This window comes from Rattus norvegicus, chromosome 4 (genome assembly GCF_036323735.1).
Source record: "Rattus norvegicus strain BN/NHsdMcwi chromosome 4, GRCr8, whole genome shotgun sequence".
In the NCBI taxonomy this organism is placed as follows: Eukaryota; Metazoa; Chordata; class Mammalia; order Rodentia; family Muridae; genus Rattus; species Rattus norvegicus.
Window position 1 is genome coordinate 26,869,336 of NC_086022.1, and position 21,719 is coordinate 26,891,054.

Sequence of the window (21,719 nt, forward strand, 5' to 3'; positions counted from 1 at the left end):
GTGGTTCTGTTCTTTCAGTTTGTTTATATAATGGATCACGTTGATGGTTTTCCGTATATTAAACCATCCCTGCATGCCTGGGATGAAGCCTACTTGATCATGGTGGATGATTGTTTTGATGTGCTCTTGAATTCTGTTTGCCAGAATTTTATTGAGTATTTTTGCGTCGATATTCATAAGGGAAATTGGTCTGAAGTTCTCTTTCTTTGTTGTGTCTTTGTGTGGTCTAGGTATAAGAGTTATTGTGGCTTCATAGAAGGTATTCGGTAGTGATCCATCTGTTTCAATTTTGTGGAATAGTTTGGATAATATTGGTATGAGGTCTTCTATGAAGGTTTGATAGAATTCTGCACTAAACCCGTCTGGACCTGGGCTCTTTTTGGTTGGGAGACCTTTAATGACTGCTTCTATTTCCTTAGGAGTTATGGGGTTGTTTAACTGGTTTATCTGTTCCTAATTTAACTTCGATACCTGGTATCTGTCTAGGAAATTGTCCATTTCCTGAAGATTTTCAAGTTTTGTTGAATATAGGTTTTTATAGTAAGATCTGATGATTTTTTGAATTTCCTCTGAGTCTGTAGTTATGTCTCCCTTTTCGTTTCTGATTTTGTTAATTTGGACGCACTCTCTATGTCCTCTCGTTAGTCTGGCTAAGGGTTTATCTATCTTGTTGATTTTCTCAAAGAACCAACTTTTGGTTCTGTTGATTCTTTCTATGGTCCTTTTTGTTTCTACTTGGTTGATTTCAGCTCTGAGTTTGATTATTTCCTGCCTTCTACTCCTCCTGGGTGTATTTGCTTCTTTTTGTTCTAGAGCTTTTAGGTGTGCTGTCAAGCTGCTGACATATGCTCTTTCCTGTTTCTTTCTGCAGGCACTCGGCGCTATGAGTTTTCCTCTTAGCACAGTTTTCATTGTGTCCCATAAGTTTGGGTATGTTGTACCTTCATTTTCATTAAATTCTAAAAAGTTTTTAATTTCTTTCTTTATTTCTTCCTTGACCAGGTTATCATTGAGTAGAGCATTGTTCAATTTCCACGTATATGTGGGCATTCTTCCCTTATTGTTATTGAAGACTAGTTTTAGGCCGTGGTGGTCCGATAGCACGCATGGGATTATTTCTATCTTTCTGTACCTGTTGAGGCCCGTTTTTTGACCAATTATATGGTCAATTTTGGAGAAAGTACCATGAGGAGCTGAGAAGAAGGTATATCCTTTTGCTTTAGGATAGAATGTTCTATAAATATCCGTTAAGTCCATTTGGCTCATGACTTCTCTTAGTCTGTCGACATCACTGTTTAATTTCTGTTTCCATGATCTGTCCATTGATGAGAGTGGGGTGTTGAAATCTCCCACTATTATTGTGTGAGGTGCAATGTGTGTTTTGAGCTTTAGTAAGGTTTCTTTTACGTATGTAGGTGCCCTTGTATTTGGGGCATAGATATTTAGGATTGAGAGTTCATCTTGGTGGATTTTTCCTTTGATGAATATGAAGTGTCCTTCCTTATCTTTTTTGATGACTTTTAGTTGGAAATTGATTTTATTTGATATTAGAATGGCTACTCCAGCTTGCTTCTTCTGACCATTTGCTTGGAAAGTTGTTTTCCAGCCTTTCACTCTGAGGTAGTGTCTGTCTTTGTCTCTGAGGTGTGTTTCCTGTAGGCAGCAGAATGCATGGTCCTCGTTGCGTATCCAGTTTGTTAATCTATTTCGTTTTATTGGGGAGTTGAGGCCATTGATGTTGAGAGATATTAAGGAATAGTGATTATTGCTTCCCGTTATATTCATATTTGGATGTGAGGTTATGTTTGTGTGCTTTCACTCTCTTTGTTTTGTTGCCAAGACGATTAGTTTCTTGCTTCTTCTAGGGTATAGCTTGCCTCCTTATGTTGGGCTTTACCATTTATTATCCTTTGTAGTGCTGGATTTGTAGAAAGATATTGTGTAAATTTGGTTTTGTCATGGAATATCTTGGTTTCTCCATCTATGGTAATTGAGAGTTTTGCAGGATATAGTAACCTGGGTTGGCATTTGTGTTCTCTTAGGGTCTGTATGACATCAGTCCAGGATCTTCTGGCCTTCATAGTTTCTGGCGAGAAGTCTGGTGTGATTCTGATAGGTCTGCCTTTATATGTTACTTGACCTTTTTCCCTTACTGCTTTTAATATTCTTTCTTTATTTTGTGCGTTTGGTGTTTTGACAATTATGTGACGGGAGGTGTTTCTTTTCTGGTCCAATCTATTTGGAGTTCTGTAGGCTTCTTGTATGTCTATGGGTATCTCTTTTTTTAGGTTAGGGAAGTTTTCTTCTATGATTTTGTTGAAGATATTTACTGGTCCTTTGAGCTGGGAGTCTTCACTCTCTTCTATACCTATTATCCTTAGGTTTGATCTTCTCATTGAGTCCTGGATTTCCTGTATGTTTTGGACCTGTAGCTTTTTCCGCTTTACATTATCTTTGACAGTTGAGTCAATGATTTCTATGGAATCTTCTGCTCCTGAGATTCTCTCTTCCATCTCTTGTATTCTGTTGGTGAAGCTTGTATCTACAGCTCCTTGTCTCTTCTTTTGGTTTTCTATATCCAGGGTTGTTTCCATGTGTTCTTTCTTGATTGCTTCTATTTCCATTTTTAATTTTTTCAACTGTTTGATTGTGTTTTCCTGGAATTCTTTCAGGGATTATTGCGATTCCTCTCTGTAGGCTTCTACTTGTTTATTAATGTTTCCCTGTGTTTCCCTAAGGGAGTTCTTCACGTCTTTCTTGAAGTCCTCCAGCATCATGATCAAATATGATTTTGAAACTAGATCTTGCTTTTCTGGTGTGTTTGGATATTCCATGTTTGTTTTGGTGGGAGAATTGGGCTCCGATGATGCCATGTAGTCTTGGTTTCTGTTGCTTGTGTTCCTGCGCTTGCCTCTCGCCATCAGATTATCTCTAGTGTTACTTTGTTCTGCTATTTCTGACAGTGGCTAGACTGTCCCTATAAGCCTGTGTGTCAGGAGTTCTGTAGACCTGTTTTCCTCTCTTTCAGTCAGTTATGGGGACAGAGTGTTCTGCTTTCGGGCGTGTAGTTTTTCCTCTCTACAGGTCTTCAGCTGTTCCTGTGGGCCTGTGTCTTGAGTTCACCAGGCAGCTTTCTTGCAGCAGAAAAGTTGTTCTTACCTGTGGTCCCGAGGCTCAAGTTTGCTGGCGGGGTGCTGCCCACGGGCTCTTTGCGGCGGCAGCAACCAGGAAGACCTGTGCCGCCCCTTCCAGGAGCTTATGCAGCCTCAGGAGTGCCCACCTGACCAGGCGCTGAGTTCTCTTCCCCACGGGGTCTGGGAGCAGAGAGCTGCTGCGGGCCAGGATCCGCGGGTGTGGGACTTCCGGTAAACACAGGACGTGCCCAGTCCTAGAGGAATTCTCCCTCTGTGTGTCCTGATTTCACCAGGCAGCCTTCTTGCAACAGACAAGTTGGTCTTACCTGTGGTCCCGAGGCTCAAGTTTGCTCGCAGGGTGCTGCCCACGGGCTCTCTGTGGCGGCAGCAACCAGGAAGACCTGTGCCGCCCCTTCCGGGAGCTTCAGTGCACCAGGGTTCCAGATGGCCTTTGGTGTTTTCCTCTGGCGTCCAAGATGTATATACAGAGAGCAGTCTCTTCTGGTTTCCCAGGCTTGTCTGCCTCTCTGAAGGTTTAGCTCTCCCTCCCACGGGATTTGGGTGCTGGGAGTTCTTTATTTCTTCCCTGATGAAGCTATCATTGAGTAGACAGTTGTTCAGCTTTCAAGAGTATGTGGGCTCTCTGTTGTATTTGTTGATATTGAAGACCAGCCTTAGTCTGTGGTGGTATGATGGAATGCAAGGGATTAATTCAATCTCTTTGTATCTTTTAAGACTTATTTTATGTCCAATTATATGGTCAGTTCTGGAGAAGGTACCATGAGGTGCTGAGAAGGAGGTATATTCTTTTTTTAGGGTGAAATGTTCTGTAGATATCTATTAAATCCTTTTGGTTTATAACTTCTGTTAGTTTGACTGTGTTTCTTTTTAATTTTTATCCATGGGTGAGAGTGGGATGGTAAAGTTGCCCATTATTATTTTCAATAATAATGTAAGTTTCAATGTGTGTTTTAAGCTTTAATAATCTGTCCTTTACAAATATGGTTGCCCTTGCATTTGAGACACAGATGTTCAGAATTGACATTTCATTTTGGTGGATTTTTTCTTTGATGAGGATGAAGTGTCCTTCTCCATCTCCTTTGATTATTTTGGTTGAAAGTCTATTTTATTGGATATTATAATGGTCACTTCAGCTTGCTTCTAGGGACCATTTGCTTCAGATATTTTTTTTCCAGAATAAATTTTTTTCCAGCCTTTTACTCTGAGGTAGTATCTATCTTTGTCACTGAGGGGTGTTTCCTGTATACAGAAAAATGATGGGTTCTGTTTAGTTATCCAGTCTCTTAACCTGACTACCTGGAAGTCGGTCATAACCAGGCTCACAGGTGAGATCCCTCACCCCAATAACTGGCCTAACTGGAATCCCCATGGAGCCCAGCATACATGAGACTGATATGCCCTGCATGTGATACATCTTCCTTCAGGTCTACAATTCCATCCCAGGAAGGTTGGCCACTCCAGCCACATACATACCACTGCCCCTGCACATCCCAAGACAGTCTGACTCCCAGGAGTTTCATAACCAGGTTCACAGAAGGCCTGATCAAACACAGCTCAAAGAATTCCAGATGATGCCTACAAGGAGGGACAGACTCCAGGCAGAGACAGCAAGACCAGTTAACACCAGGGATATCCATATGCCAAGAGGCAAGTGTAAACATATTTAACAAGAACAAATGCTACTTGGTAAGAACCCATTTCTTCCATGACAGGAAGCCCCGTATACCATAACACACCTGAAAAGCAAGATTCTGACCTAAAATCTTATCTCATGATTATGATAGAGGAATTTAAGGAGGACATGAATAATTCCTTTAAAGAAATATGAAAGAGAGGAAACGGACAATTTTCTAGACAAATACCATGTACCAAAGATAAATTAGGATCAGATAAACCATCTAAACAGTCCCATAACCCCTAAAGAAATAAAAGTTTGCCAGCCAAAAAAGGCCAGGACCAGATCAGTTTAGTTCAGAATTCTATCAGATCTTCAAAGAAGGCCTAAAACCAATACTCTTCAAACTATTCCACAAAATAAAAACAGAAGGAACACTACCCAATTTTTTTCTTTGAGGACACAATTATGCTTATATCTAAACCACACAAAGACACGACAAATAGCACTTCAGACAAATTTCCCTCATGAATATCAAAGCAAAAATACTCAATAAAATTCTTGCAAACTGAATCCAAAAAAAAACACATCAAAATGATCATTCAGCAGGATCAAGTAGGCTTCATCCCAGGGATTCAGGGATGGTTTAATATATGGAAATTTACCAACGTAATCCACTATATAAACAAACTCATAGGAAAAAAAACCTACATTATCATCTCATTAGATGCTGAGAAAACATTTGACAAAGTTCCTTGATTAAAAAGTTCCATGATCTGACAAAGTTCATGATAAAAGTCTTGAAAAGATCAGGAATTTGAGGCCCATACCTAAACGCACTAAAAGTAATATACAGCAAACCAGTAGCCAACATCAAACTAAATGGAGAGAAACTTGAAGCACTCCCACTAAAGTCAGGGACTAGACAAGGCTATACTATTGAATAAGTACTCTCCTACTTATTCAATATAGCATTGGAAATCCTAGCCAGAGCAATCAGACAGCAAAAGGAGGTCAAAGGGATACAAATTGGAAGGGAAGAAAGCAAAATATCACTATTTGCAGATAATAGGATAGTATACTTAAGTGACCCCAAAAGTTCCACTAGAGAACTACTTAACCAGATAAACAACTTCAGCAAAGTGTTGGGGTATAAAATTAACTCAAACAAATCAGTAGCCTTTCTCTACTCAAAGGATAAACAGGCTGAGAAAGAATTTAAGGAAATGACACCCTTCACAGTAGTCCAAAATAATATAAAATATCTTGGTGTGACTTTAACCAAGCAAGTTAAAGATCTTTATGACAAGAACTTCAAGTCTCAGAAGAAACAAATTGAGGAAGATCTCAGAAGATGAAAAGGTCTTCCATGCTCATGGATTGGCAGGATTAACATAGTAAAGATGGCCATTTTTCCAAAAGCAATCTACAGAATCAATGTAAATCAAAATTGATTACCCATCAAAATTCCTACTCAATTCTTTATAGAGATAGAAAGAGCAATTTGCAAATTCATTTGGAATAACAAAAAACCCAGCATAGCGAAAACTATACTCAACAATAAAAGAACTTCTGGGGGAATAAGCATCCCTGATTTCAAGCAGTATTACAGAGCAATAGTCATAAAAGCTGTATGGTATTGGTACAGAGACAGACAGATAGAACAGTGGAATAGAATTGAAGATCCAGAAATGAACCCACACACTTGATCTTTGACAAAGGAGCTAAAACCATCCAATGGAATAAAGATAGCATTTTCAACAAATGGTGCTGGTTCAACTGGAGGTCAGCATGTAAAAGAATGCAGATCGATCCATTCTTATCACCCTGTACAAAGCTTAAGTCCAAGTGGATCAAGCACCTGCATATAAAACCAGATACACTCAAACTAATAGAAGGGAAGAGCTTCAAACACATGGGCACTGGGGAAAATTTCCTGAACAACCCCAGTGATTTATGTTCTAAGATCAACAATTGACAAATTAGACCTCATAAAATTGAAAAGCTTCTGTAAGGCAAAATACACTGTCAGTAGGACAAACATTAGTCAACAGATTGGGAAAATATCTTTACCATTCCTATATCTGATAGACGACTAATATCTAATATATTCAAAAAACTCTAGATTCTAGAGAGCCAAATAACCCTATTAAAAATGGGCTACAGAGCTAAATAATGAATTCTCAACTGAAGAATACCAAATGGCTGAGAAGCACCTAAAGAAATGTTCAACATCCCTAGTCACTGGGGAAATGTGAACCAAAACAACCCTGAGATTCCACCTCATACCAGTCATAATGGCTAAGATAAAAAACTCAGGTAACATCAGAGATTGGCAAGGAGGTAGAAAAACAGGAAGATTTCTCCATTGTTTGTGGGATTCCAAACTAGTACAACTTCTCTGGAATTCAGTCTGGTGGTTCCTCAGAAAATTGGACATACTACCTCAGCACCCAGCTATACCATTCCTGGGCATACACCCAAAAGATGCTCCAACATACAACAAAGGCACATGCTCCACTATGTTCAGAGCAGCCTCATTTATAATAGCCAGAAGCTGGAAACAACCCGCATGTCCCTCAACAGAGGAATGGGTAGAACCACAAACTGTGGTAAATTTAAACAGTGGAGTACCCAAGAAGCAGTTAACAGACCACATGAAGCTCAAGAAGAAGGAAGACCAAAATGTGGATGCTTCATTCCTTCTTAGAAGGGAGAACAAAATACTAATGGGAGCAAATACAGGGAGAAAGAGTGGAGCTGGAACTGAAGGAAAGGCCATCCAGAGACTGCCCCATCTGGGGAAACATCCCATATGCAGCCACCAAACCCAGTCACTATTGCTGATGTCAAGATGTGCTTGCTGAAAGGACCCTGATATGGATGTCTCCTGAGGCTCTGCCAGAGCCTTACTGATACAGATGATAATGCTTGCAGCTCACCATCAGATTGAGTTTGAGGACTCCAATGGAGTAAAGAGAGAAAGGTCTGAAGGAACTGAAGGGATTTGCAACCCATAGGAAGAACAGTATCAATCAACAAGATTCACCCGCCAGAGCTCCCAGGGACTAAACCACCAACCAATGAGTACTCATGGCTCCAGCCACATATGTAGCAGAGGATGGCATTGTCTGGCATCAATAGGAGAAGCCCTTGGTCCTGTGAAGGCTCCTTACCCCAATGTAGGGGAATGTCAGGGTATTGAGGTGGGAGTGGGTATGTGGCAGCGGGAGCATCTTCATAGAAGCAGGGAGATGGGGGAGGGAGGTTGAGAGAGGATGGATAGGGGATAACATTTGAAATATAAATACATAAATTATCCAATAAAAAATAGAGGAAAAAATACAAGAGAACACAGGTAAATAAGTAGACGCCCTTAAAGAGGAAACACATATGTTCCTTAAAGAAATATAGGAAAGCACAATCAAACAGGTGACGAAATTGAACAAAACCATCCAGTATCTAAAATGGAAATAGAAACAATAAAGAAATCACAAATGGAAGCAGCCCTAGAGACGGAAAGCCAGGTGTAGAAGATACCATAGGAAACATTGACACAACAGTCAAAAAACATACGAAGGGCAAATAGCTCCTCACCCAAAACATCCAGGAAGTACAGGACACAATGAGAAGACCAAACCTGAGGATAATAGGTATAGATGTTAAGGGGGGTTCCCAACTCAAAGGGTTAGAAAACATCTCTCTACAAAATCATAGAAGAGAACTTCCCCAACCTAAAGAAAGAAATGGCCATAAATGTACAAGAAGCCTACACAACACCAAATAGAATGGACCAGAAAAGAAAATCCTCCTGCCACATAATAATCAAAATGGTAAATACACAGAACAAAGAAAGAATAATAAAAGCGGGTGAAGGAAAAAGGCCAAGTAACATGTAAAGAAAGTCCTATCAAAATTGCAGAAGACTTCTCAACAGATACTCTAAAAGCAAGAAGATCTTAGACTGATGTCATGAAGACCCTAAGAGAACACACATGCCACCCAGGGCTACTATACCCAGCGAAGCCTTACTATTCTTAATACCTGCAGTATTCTTTTTTTATTATTATTAACTTGAGTATTTCTTATATACATTTCGAGTGTTATTCCCTTTCCCGCTTTCCGGGCAAACATCCCCCTCCCCCCTCCCCTTCCTTATGGGTGTTCCCCTCCCAACCCTCCCCCCATTGCCGCCCTCCCCCCATAGACTAGTTCACTGGGGGTTCAGTCTTAGCAGGACCCAGGGCTTCCCCTTCCACTGGTGCTCTTACTAGGATATTCATTGCTACCTATGGGGTCAGAGTCCAGGGTCAGTCCATGTATAGTCTTTAGGTAGTGACTTAGTCCCTGGAAGCTCTGGTTGCTTGGCATTGTTGTACTTTTGGGGTCTCGAGCCCCTTCAAGCTCTTCCAGTTCTTTCTCTGATTCCTTCAATAGGGGACCTATTCTCAGTTCAGTGGTTTGCTGCTGGCATTCGCCTCTGTATTTGCTGTATTCTGGCTGTGTCTCTCAGGAGCGATCTACATCCGGCTCCTGTCGGTCTGCACGTCTTTGCTTCATCCATCTTGTCTAATTGGGTGGCTGTATATGTATGGGCCACATGTGGGGCAGGCTCTGAATGGGTATTCCTTCAGTCTCTGTTTTAATCTTTGCCTCTCCCTTCCCTGCCAAGGGTATTCTTTTTCCTCATTTAAAGAAGGAGTGAAGCATTCACATTTTGATCATCCGTCTTGAGTTTCATTTGTTCTAGCCATCTAGGGTAATTCAAGCATTTGGGCTAATAGCCACTTATCAATGAGTGCATACCATGTATGTCTTTCTGTGATTGGGTTAGCTCACTCAGGATATTTTCCAGTTCCAACCATTTGCCTACGAATTTCATAAACTCGCTGTTTTTGATAGCTGAGTAATATTCCATTGTGTAGATGTACCACATTTTCTGTATCCATTCCTCTGTTGAAGGGCATCTGGGTTCTTTCCATTTTCTGGCTATTATAAATAAGGCTGCGATGAACATAGTGGAGCACGTGTCTCTTTTATATGTTGAGGCATCTTTTGGGTATATGCCCAAGAGAGGTATAGCTGGATCCTCAGACACTTCAATGTCCAATTTTCTGAGGAACCTCCAGACTGATTTCCAGAATGGTTTTACCAGTCTGCAATCCCACCAACAATGGAGGACTGTTCCTCTTTCTCCACATCCTCGCCAGCATCTGCTGTCACCTGAGTTTTTGATCTTAGCCAATCGCACTGGTGTGAGGTGAAATCTCAGGGTTGTTTTGATTTGCATTTCCCTTATGACTAAAGATGTTGAACATTTCTTTAGGTGTTTCTCAGCCATTCGGCATTCCTCAGCTGTGAATTCTTTGTTTAGCTCTGAACTCCATTTTTTAATAGGGTTATTTTTTTCCCTGCGGTCTAACTTCTTGAGTTCTTTGTATATTTTGGATATAAGGCCTCTATCTGTTGTAGGATTGGTAAAGATCTTTTCCCAATCTGTTGGCTGCCGTTTTGTCCTAACCACAGTGTCCTTTGCCTTACAGAAGCTTTGCAGTTTTATGAGATCCCATTTGTCGATTCTTGATCTTAGAGCATAAGCCACTGGTGTTTTGTTCAGGAAATTTTTTCCAGTGCCCATGTGTTCCAGATGCTTCCCTAGTTTTTCTTCTATTAGTTTGAGTGTGTCTGCTTTGATGTGGAGGTCCTTGATCCACTTGGACTTAAGCTTTGTACAGGGTGATAAGGATGGATCGATCTGCATTCTTCTACATGTTGCCCTCCAGTTGAACCAGCACCATTTGCTGAAAATGCTATCTTTTTTCCATTGGGTGGTTTTGGCTCCTTTGTCAAAAATCAAGTGACCATAGGTGTGTGGGTTCATTTCTGGGTCTTCAATTCTATTCCATTGGTCTATCTGTCTGTCTCTGTACCAATACCATGCAGTTTTTATCACTATTGCTCTGTAATACTGCTTGAGTTCAGGGATAGTGATTCCCCCTGAAGTCCTTTTATTGTTGAGGATAGCTTTAGCTATCCTGGGTTTTTTGTTATTCCAGATGAATTTGCAAATTGTTCTGTCTAACTCTTTGAAGAATTGGATTGGTATTTTGATGGGGATTGCATTGAATCTGTAGATTGCTTTTGGTAAAATGGCCATTTTTACTATATTAATCCTGCCAATCAATGAGCATGGGAGATCTTTCCATCTTCTGAGGTCTTCTTCAATTTCTTTCCTCAGTGTCTTGAAGTTCTTATCATACAGATCTTTTACTTGCTTGGTTAAAGTCACACCGAGGTACTTTATATTATTTGGGTCTATTATGAAGGGTGTCGTTTCCCTAATTTCTTTCTCGGCTTGTTTCTCTTTTGTATAGAGGAAGGCAACTGATTTATTTGAGTTAATTTTATACCCAGCCACTTTGCTGAAGTTGTTTATCAGCTTTAGTAGTTCTCTGGTGGAACTTTTGGGATCACTTAAATATACTATCATGTCATCTGCAAATAGTGATATTTTGACCTCTTCTTTTCCGATCTGTATCCCCTTGATCTCCTTTTGTTGTCTGATTGCTCTGGCTAGAACTTCAAGAACTATATTGAATAAGTAGGGAGAGAGTGGGCAGCCTTGTCTAGTCCCTGATTTTAGTGGGATTGCTTCAAGTTTCTCTCCATTTAGTTTAATGTTAGCAACTGGTTTGCTGTATATGGCTTTTACTATGTTTAGGTATGGGCCTTGAATTCCTATTCTTTCCAGGACTTTTATCATGAAGGGGTGTTGAATTTTGTCAAATGCTTTCTCAGCATCTAATGAAATGATCATGTGGTTCTGTTCTTTCAGTTTGTTTATATAATGGATCACGTTGATGGTTTTCCGTATATTAAACCATCCCTGCATGCCTGGGATGAAGCCTACTTGATCATGGTGGATGATTGTTTTGATGTGCTCTTGAATTCGGTTTGCCAGAATTTTATTGAGTATTTTTGCGTCGATATTCATAAGGGAAATTGGTCTGAAGTTCTCTTTCTTTGTTGTGTCTTTGTGGGGTTTAGGTATAAGAATAATTGTGGCTTCGTAGAAGGAATTCGGTAGGGCTCCATTTGTTTCAATTTTGTGGAATAGTTTGGATAATATTGGTATGAGGTCTTCTATGAAGGTTTGATAGAATTCTGCACTAAACCCGTCTGGACCTGGGCTCTTTTTGGTTGGGAGACCTTTAATGACTGCTTCTATTTCCTTAGGAGTTATGGGGTTGTTTAACTGGTTTATCTGTTCCTGATTTAACTTCGATACCTGGTATCTGTCTAGGAAATTGTCCATTTCCTGAAGATTTTCAAATTTTGTTGAATATAGGTTTTTATAGTAAGATCTGATGATTTTTTGAATTTCCTCTGAATCTGTAGTTATGTCTCCCTTTTCATTTCTGATTTTTTTAATTTGGATGCACTCTCTGTGTCCTCTCGTTAGTCTGGCTAAGGGTTTATCTATCTTGTTGATTTTCTCAAAGAACCAACTTTTGGTTCTGTTGATTCTTTCTATGGTCCTTTTTGTTTCTACTTGGTTGATTTCAGCTCTGAGTTTGATTATTTCCTGCCTTCTACTCCTCCTGGGTGTATTTGCTTCTTTTTGTTCTAGAGCTTTTAGGTGTGCTGTCAAGCTGCTGACATATGCTCTTTCCTGTTTCTTTCTGCAGGCACTCAGCGCTATGAGTTTTCCTCTTAGCACAGCTTTCATTGTGTCCCATAAGTTTGAGTATGTTGTATCTTCATTTTCATTAAATTCTAAAAAGTTTTTAATTTCTTTCTTTATTTCTTCCTTGACCAGGTTATCATTGAGTAGAGCATTGTTCAATTTCCACGTATATGTGGGCATTCTTCCCTTATTGTTATTGAAGACCAGTTTTAGGCCGTGGTGGTCCGATAGCACGCATGGGATTATTTCTATCTTTCTGTACCTGTTGAGGCCCGTTTTTTGACCAATTATATGGTCAATTTTGGAGAAAGTACCATGAGGAGCTGAGAAGAAGGTATATCCTTTTGCTTTAGGATAGAATGTTCTATAAATATCCGTTAAGTCCATTTGGCTCATGACTTCTCTTAGTCTGTCGACATCACTGTTTAATTTCTGTTTCCATGATCTGTCCATTGATGAGAGTGGGGTGTTGAAATCTCCCACTATTATTGTGTGAGGTGCAATGTGTGTTTTGAGCTTTAGTAAGGTTTCTTTTACGTATGTAGGTGCCCTTGTATTTGGGGCATAGATATTTAGGATTGAGAGTTCATCTTGGTGGATTTTTCCTTTGATGAATATGAAGTGTCCTTCCTTATCTTTTTTGATGACTTTTAGTTGGAAATTGATTTTATTTGATATTAGAATGGCTACTCCAGCTTGCTTCTTCTGACCATTTGCTTGGAAAGTTGTTTTCCAGCCTTTCACTCTGAGGTAGTGTCTGTCTTTGTCTCTGAGGTGTGTTTCCTGTAGGCAGCAGAATGCAGGGTCCTCGTTGCGTATCCAGTTTGTTAATCTATGTCTTTTTATTGGGGAGTTGAGGCCATTGATATTGAGATATATTAAGGAATAGTGATTATTGCTTCCCTTTATATTCATATTTGGATGTGAGGTTATGTTTGTGTGCTTTCACTCTCTTTGTTTTGTTGCCAAGACAATTAGTTTCTTGCTTCTTCTAGGGTATAGCTTGCCTCCTTATGTTGGGCTTTACCATTTATTATCCTTTGTAGTGCTGGATTTGTAGAAAGATATTGTGTAAATTTGGTTTTGTCATGGAATATCTTGGTTTCTCCATCAATGTTAATTGAGAGTTTTGCTGGATACAGTAACCTGGGCTGGCATTTGTGTTCTCTTAGGGTCTGTATGACATCAGTCCAGGATCTTCTGGCCTTCATAGTTTCTGGCGAGAAGTCTGGTGTGATTCTGATAGGTCTGCCTTTATATGTTACTTGACCTTTTTCCCTTACTGCTTTTAATATTCTTTCTTTATTTTGTGCGTTTGGTGTTTTGACAATTATGTGACGGGAGGTGTTTCTTTTCTGGTCCAATCTATTTGGAGTTCTGTAGGCTTCTTGTATGTCTATGGGTATCTCCTTTTTTAGGTTAGGGAAGTTTTCTTCTATGATTTTGTTGAAGATATTTACTGGTCCTTTGAGCTGGGAGTCTTCACCCTCTTCTATACCTATTATCCTTAGGTTTGATCTTCTCATTGAGTCCTGGATTTCCTGTATGTTTTGGACCAGTAGCTTTTTCCGCTTTACATTATCTTTGACAGTTGAGTCAATGATTTCTATGGAATCTTCTGCTCCTGAGATTCTCTCTTCCATCTCTTGTATTCTGTTGGTGAAGCTTGTATCTACAGCTCCTTGTCTCTTCTTTTGGTTTTCTATATCCAGGGTTGTTTCCATGTGTTCTTTCTTGATTGCTTCTATTTCCATTTTTAATTCCTTCAACTGTTTGATTGTGTTTTCCTGGAATTCTTTCAGGGATTTTTGCGATTCCTCTCTGTAGGCTTCTACTTGTTTATTAATGTTTTCCTGTGTTTCCCTAAGTGTGTTCATGTCTTTCTTGAAGTCCTCCAGCATCATGATCAAATATGATTTTGAAACTAGATCTTGCTTTTCTGGTGTGTTTGGATATTCCATGTTTGTTTTGGTGGGAGAATTGGGCTCCGATGATGGCATGTAGTCTTGGTTTCTGTTGCTTGGGTTCCTGTGCTTGCCTCTCGCCATCAGATTATCTCTAGTGTTACTTTGTTCTGCTATTTCTGACAGTGGCTAGACTGTCCCTATAAGCCTGTGTGTCAGGAGTGCTGTAGACCTGTTTTACTGTTTTCTTTCAGCCAGTTATGGGGACAGCGTGTTCTGCTTTTGTGCGTGTAGTTTTTCCTCTGTACAGGTCTTCAGCTGTTCCTGTGGGCCTGTGTCTTGAGTTCACCAGGCAGGTCACTTGCAGCATACAAGTTGGCCTTACCTGTGGTCCTGAGGCTCAAGTTCGCTCGTGGGGTGCTGCCCAGGGGCTCTCTGCAGCGGCAGCAGCCAGGAAGACCTGTGCCGCCCCTTCCGGGAGCTTCAGTGCACCAGGGTTCCAGATGGTCTTTGGCTTTTTCCTCTGGCGTCCGAGATGTGTGTGCAGGGAGCAGTCTCTTCTGGTTTCCCAGGCTTGTCTGCCTCTCTGAAGGTTTAGCTCTCCCTCCCACGGGATTTGGGTGCAGAGAACTGTTTATCCGGTCTGTTTCTTTCAGGTTCCGGCGGTGTCTCAGGCAGGTGTCCTGCCGCTCCTGGGCCCTCCCCCACGGGAGCCCAGAGGCCTTATACAGTTTCCTCTTGGGCCAGGGATGTGGGCAGGGGTGAGCAGTGTTGGTGGTCTCTTCCACTCTGCAGCCTCAGGAGTGCCCACCTGACCAGGCGGTTGGGTCTCTCTCTCACCGGGAATACCTGCAGTATTCTTAATACCTGTGTTAATGTACTTGTTGGAATGACTCATTCCTTAGATGTAGTCCTTACGTCTCTACCAACACTGGTGAGAGATTCATCCATTCTTCAAGGCCCATTTGAATTAAAAAGAATCTTGCTCTGTCAATTGTTTTCTGATTGGCTTTCCCAGTTCCCCTCTGAACTCTTACAGACATAGTTCTTGTGCTATTCTTACGGCCCAAATCCTCAGTCCATTATTTTGTTCATGCTTATGTATGTGCTGTGTCTTCTTACACAGTGGAATTCCTCTGAGGATAAACATCATGTTCTACTTTTGTCATAGATTTTAAATTGCAAACAATAGAGTGCATAAAGAAAATTAGAAAGGATTTAAATATTTCTTCTATATTTTTATTATAAGGTATGAATATATTTAGAATTTAATTCTATATTTGAATATATTTCTATGTTTCAAATACTTTTAGAGAATACATTTTATATATTAGTGATAAATATCGATCCCCATTTTTCTATGCTATCAGTCATATAAATTCTGTTATTTCCCTATGTGATTTTGCTGCTATGTTTATCAATTAGTGGGTTTTTTTGACTGTTTATTTGTTTTGTTTTGTTTTGTTTTTTGAAACAGAATTTCTCTGTGTATAGTCTTGGCTGTCCTGGAACTTGCTCTGTAGACCAAACTGGCCTTGAACTCACAGAGATCTGCCTGCCTCTGCCTGCCTCTGCCTGCTGAGATTAAAGTGTGCACCATCACTGCCCAGCTTAGTGTTTATAAGGTTTAAATATGTTGTTACCATGATTGATGACTAAAATGTGTTTGTTAAAATAATATATAATACAATATTCTTGATATAGCAAATTGCCTGTTAATTCCTGGGCATGTATGATTTGTTTGTAAGGGTAGTGAGGCTTTGTGGCTAGGAATCTCCATGAGCAGTGGGTCACCTCCTCCTTGGTTTTGAGAGGCAGGATGCAGAAGTAGCTGTAGTACAGAAGAATACTCAGACGGTCTACTCACTTACCTAACACTAAACAAGTTTATCATAGCAAGCAATGTATGTTACCAATCATTCTGACAAAAAGTTGTATTTGGTGGATAACTTTTCTCAACCAAACACTTGAACTGACAGTCAATGAAACATAATCTAGAGAGCTATTAGGATTTTGGATCACCATTTGGAGTTTTAGAGAACTTAATTTTGAGACCTGGAATCCACCCGATTTGGCTTATTTTTATTTTGCATAGCATGCACGTAAGTAATGTCACCAATGGATAATCAATACTAACAAGAGAGAAGACACTACTTCAAAAGTACAGGCTTCATTTTGTCTTTGGGGAAGCATTCAAGTCAATAACTGGTGCTCTTTTAACACAGGGATGTGCTCTGTGGTTTCCTTCTATGCACAAATATTGGCAACATCCCAAGGCTCGGAGAGCTCGATGGTGAAATCACGTCCACACTGGTTGTGCAGCAAGGAAGGACATTAAATTGCAGGTAATTATCCAACCATTCAGTGATCGCGTTAGTCACGCTACTTCCCAGGAATACTGCTAGCCCCACTGCCTTTCCACTGTAGTCTGAACTTAAGTCTCCTTCATAAATGTGATTGTGTAGCTTACAACTGAAAAATGCAAAGTAGTTGAGAGTGATCCATGGGGGTTGTTACATGGTTACTCAAATTATGTTTATTGCTCAGAAAAATCCCACAGGGTTTGGCTTGCCTTTTCTCCTTAGTGAGAGGATGGAGACTTCTGGATAGAGTCAATCATCACACGTCTGCATCTCATTTTGCTTCTTCCTGAAGTTCCACCAATTTAAATTTTCTTTGGAAGTTAGCTATCCGTAGGAAAGCTCAAAGATGGAGTTGAAGCTTCAACCGTTCAAGTCTGGCAGGTGTACAAATGGCTACGGGGCTCACACTTAGGGAACGCCTTCGAAAAAGTTAAATTTGTACCTCAGTAAGAGGGGATGCTGACACACCTTGTGGTGGCTTGGAAGCCTCAGGAATTGGTAGCATAGTGTACTGTTCAAGGAGGGATTAGATGAGTTTCCCGGCGGGTTTTTACATGAAGAAGTTATCTGGAAGTTTGAAAAATAAAAAGGAGCCTATTGCAAGGGGCTGGCCCACACTCTCCTTGGAGATTGAGGCCTCGTCTCCACAGAGAATTAGACAGAACGTTCCTAAATTGAAGGGTTCCTAACCAGAGTCATATGGAAGTGGTTCAGCCTCAGAGAACGCTCACTGAGGATACCGTGGAAGTTTCGGTCCTCTGCCTCGTTATTACTGACTGACTTACAAAGCAAATCTCTGACATGGAAAACCAGAGTGAACAGAAAACCCCAAGAGACTTTTTATCACAAAGTGAAAAAATAATGTTCTACGCTAATGAATCAGATCATGGACGAAAAAGATTCTGTTGGAAGTGAGCGTTAGTGGTTGGAATTATCTCCCCGGAAGTAGGGCAATAACAAGGTAAAGAAACTGAACACTGAGAAAGAACTCCACAATGAAAATAGAAATAAAGAAGAACAGAAAAACAGGAGGAAATTGTCCATGACTGGTGTCAGACACAGAGGTAAAATTCATTGTGGAAGCACTGTAGGACAGAGAAGAGCGTCATCAAGTTTCCACGGAAGAAGTAGTGTCTTAAGTTTATCACCAGGAGTCTAGGGAATCAGAAGATACTAGAAAAATTATTTGTAAACAATAGTTATCTCTCAGACTCAGACCAGGGCTCTTTGAGCATACCTCTAATCCCAGCACTTAGAGGCCGAGACGTGAGGATTATGATTTCCAGATAAGACTGGACTACCTAAGATGGTCTCGCCTCAAAAAACAAACAAACAAACAAACAAAAAGAACAGATATACCTTGAGAGTATAAACTAACATTTTAGCATTCAAATGTCTCCAAAATGTACTAATCTATACCTGTTTTCAAAAAAATTAATGGAACAGCTGCATCCCATAAAAATGAAAGTTAAATGAAGGAAAAGAAAGGCAAGGTATAGAAGAGGGAGAGTCCTTCACCAAGAGAGCACCCTAAAGAAGCTCATAGTGAAACCTACCCAGGGTTTACAGTTCTATGCCAGGTACAAGGCAAAACCAGAACACGTAGGAAGGTCCTATTTACACATAAGGACCTGAGTTCAGTCCCTAGTACCCCTGGCTCCCATGTAAAAAATGGAAGAGTTCATATCTCTACCCACAGTGCTGCTAAGGCCAGGCAGAAGTGAGACTTGCTGGACAGTTGATCTAGCTGAATCAGTGAGTTCCATGACTGGTGTGGTCATCTCTTCTCAAAACAGAAGGTGAAGAACAATTAAGAAATGCACTCGGTGTTGACTCCTGCCACCTACACATGTACACATACATACATATATAGACATGCATGTGCATAAACACATGTATAGAAACATAGACATAGAATACCAGCTCATGTGCCTTGCTGCACACTACCAATGATTTTATTAAAAATTTTATGGAAATTTTTGTACTAGTGTTGGCAAGGTATCATATGAAAATATTAGTTATGTATATACGCTTTCAATCTTTGTTACTTCTTTTATTCTATAGGAGACCATTTGTTCATGCTCTGCTGAGCAGTGAATACAGTGGTTGAGTCATTAGCAAATAGAATTTGTATGTATACAACTCTTGGGAGCAGTATAAATCAAATCCAATTCTGACCCTTCTTTGAGATACATTTGAAATTCTGAAGCCTACTTGGTGACACCAATTGGACTTTCACATAATATCTAAGGAAAAATAATAAGACTAGTTCTGTTCTGGCCTTACTGTAATCGTTTTGTTAAATTTCTAAATATTATAATTATCCCTTAGAAGAATTAGATCAAAAGTTTCTATTGCTTCCTACACCTAAAGATACTTCTGGGTGTGATGATGTCTGCATTTGATATCTGCATATGGCAGATGGGGACCAGAGCAACAAAAGTTCAAGCCAGCTTGGTTTATATTAAGAATTTGAAGCTAGTCTGGGCTACTTGAAATCCTATCTCAAGGAAAGAACAAGAATTTAAGCATCCTTTGGCTACTGTTTTTTATCAAATGGTAAACAGAAGTCCAGAGAAGCGACATTGCCTACTTTTGATGAGTGTGGATTAATGGAGTCCCATTTTCTTTCTGCACTCAATGTGTTTTTAGCGGGGGACATGTGAAGCTTGAAGAAGACGTGGATCTTGGCTATGTGGAAGATGGGACGCCCTGCGGCCCTCAGATGATGTGCTTGGAACACAGGTGTCTTCCCATGGCTTCCTTCAACTTCAGCACTTGCTTAAGCAATAAAGCAGGCACTGTGTGCTCAGGAAACGGAGTAAGTGTCAGAACCTCCTCGCCGGAGAAAACCATGTCTTCTATACTACAGAAGTAGATACAGTCCTGTCACATTCCCTTAATTATAGACAGTGTGACGACCCATGTTTCTGGTTGGCATGTGAATACTAACTTGATCAAAGCTACTTGAATATTTTTGTTGTATAATTGAGAAAGTCTGGGAATAAGAAAACTAGTAATTTTCCTATTCAAATTCTTCTCTCTTCTTTTCTTATGCTAATAGGTTGCCGTACAGTATAATGATAGGTTTCCTGCATGTGATTTAGGAGATGGATTTTAGCAAACTACAGTGCGATTCTCTTTTTAATGGGGGCTGAAGAAGGAAGAGTGAGCCACTCTTTATTTAAATGTATAGTTAAAGGTAGCATTTAACGACTTAGGTCATCTGGGGACAGACGGATCAGCACTGGCCATAAATACTTGTAGCCATACCAGAGATGATGGTTTAATACCTAGAAAGAACAAAATCATCAGGGGAAGTGCTTGCTCATGGATGATCAGAAAGAGTGGCATCTTGGAATTGGGTATTGGGTAGCACAGGTCTTATTTAAATTATGGGCCACAACTTGTCTTCTTTGAATGAGCCCTCCACAAATATATCCAGTCTTCTCATTCTCACGAGGAATCCCTTCCTAGCAGCTGTTTTGATTTCTTTTCTGTTAGCAAGTTCTATGATGTTGTTTTTGCCAGCATTACAGAATCTTTGACTGAGCTGGTTGTATTATCCAATTAAGGCAGAGGACCTTGGTTTGGAACTTGAAGCACAAATCCAGTTTCGGTCTCAGTCTCATCAGGTCCTATGCATACTAATTAGAAGTCATTGTGCATTTGCTTCTCTGCAGCAGAGAACTGACATATCTGCACACTCTCCTTTGAATTTCAGGTTTGTAGCAATGAGCTCAAGTGTGTGTGCAACAGGCACTGGACAGGTGCCGACTGTGGCACCCACTTTCCTCACAATGATGATGCTAAGACTGGCATCACCCTGTCTGGCAATGGTAGGTATCAATTTGCTATTGTGTTCTCTTCATATACAACTGGAGAGCGACTTACTCCATGGACCCTTGTATTTGAGATTTTTTTTTTAAATCACGACTCAAAAATGAATGGTATATACATAATGAATGTGGTCTACCTTGTGAAACCAACCATATTGGTTAATTTGTAAAGATTTGTCATACTGAGTATAATTTAGATTACTGACTTGTTGTAAAAAATATAAAAATAAAAAAAGTATTGATGTCTTTTACCTCGCTTGGTCCAGCACCATGGTGCCCCAAGAAATCTGCTAGATATCTTGGCAGAAACACATCCCAACTCCGCAGCAGCCCAGAACAGCCCCACACTCCTTTTCCTACACTCAAACCGTCACATAAAAGAACACATAACACAATAATCTTGGATCCAATTGATAAGATATAATTGCCCACTTAAACATACAAAGCCCGGTACCATCCATCCCTTAGGAACATGAATAACAACCTGTAAATACACAGAGCAGAATCTTAACATCACCTGCCATGACTTCTCACCCTCTCCTCTCTCCTGTCTCCTCCTTTCTGTCCTAGTTCCTCCTCTTCCTTCAAACTACTCTCCCACCCATCCTTCCCTCTCCTCCAAGGACAGGCCTCCTTCTATCCTGTACCTGCCCCTCTCCTGTACTTTACAAATTCAGTGGGGAGGTTTTGGTGAAGTCATCTGATTCCTGAGTACTGACTAGGCAGCTGTCCTTGGGGCAGTGGAATTAGCATCAAAAACCGCAACACTGACTTTGTCTTATTCTATTCCACTTCAAAAAACGTTCAAGCATTACAATTATGCGAGGCTATGAACAGATCCTAGCATTTTAAATTTACCCTTTGACAGTTTTACACATGTAAACAGTACAGTCTGGTCACACCTGTCCTTCCCACCCCTTCTTACCCTGCTTTCACTTCCAGCAGCCCCTTCTTCCCAGCGTGTTCTCAATGGCCTTTTTTGCTAACATTTCTTTTAAGTGTAAGTCCTAGTGCCTGCCCTGTTGGCATTCTGTTCAGGAAGCTGTCTCTAGTGTGAACACCTTCAAGACTATTCCCCACTTTCTCCTCTATCAGTTCCAGTGTGTCCAGGTTTATGTTGAGGTCCTGGATCCACCTGGACTAGAGTTTTGTGCAG

At 40.4% G+C, this 21,719-nt stretch overlaps 1 protein-coding gene across 18 annotated transcripts in view; it reads left to right on the forward strand.

Moving 5' to 3' along the window:
* Positions 1 to 21,719, forward strand: part of Adam22 (ADAM metallopeptidase domain 22) — a 254,860-nt gene that overhangs the window by 198,352 nt on the left and 34,789 nt on the right. For all 18 annotated transcript variants that reach the window (XR_005503424.2, XR_010065699.1, XR_010065700.1 and 15 more), the window contains 3 exons: positions 16,587 to 16,706; positions 19,377 to 19,545; positions 20,449 to 20,563. Coding sequence is in view for 15 of the 18 variants with exons in the window: in XM_063286647.1 (XP_063142717.1) it covers positions 16,587 to 16,706; positions 19,377 to 19,545; positions 20,449 to 20,563 (404 nt within the window). In the remaining 3 variants the exon portion in view is untranslated. The remainder of the gene's footprint in view (positions 1 to 16,586; positions 16,707 to 19,376; positions 19,546 to 20,448; positions 20,564 to 21,719) is intronic.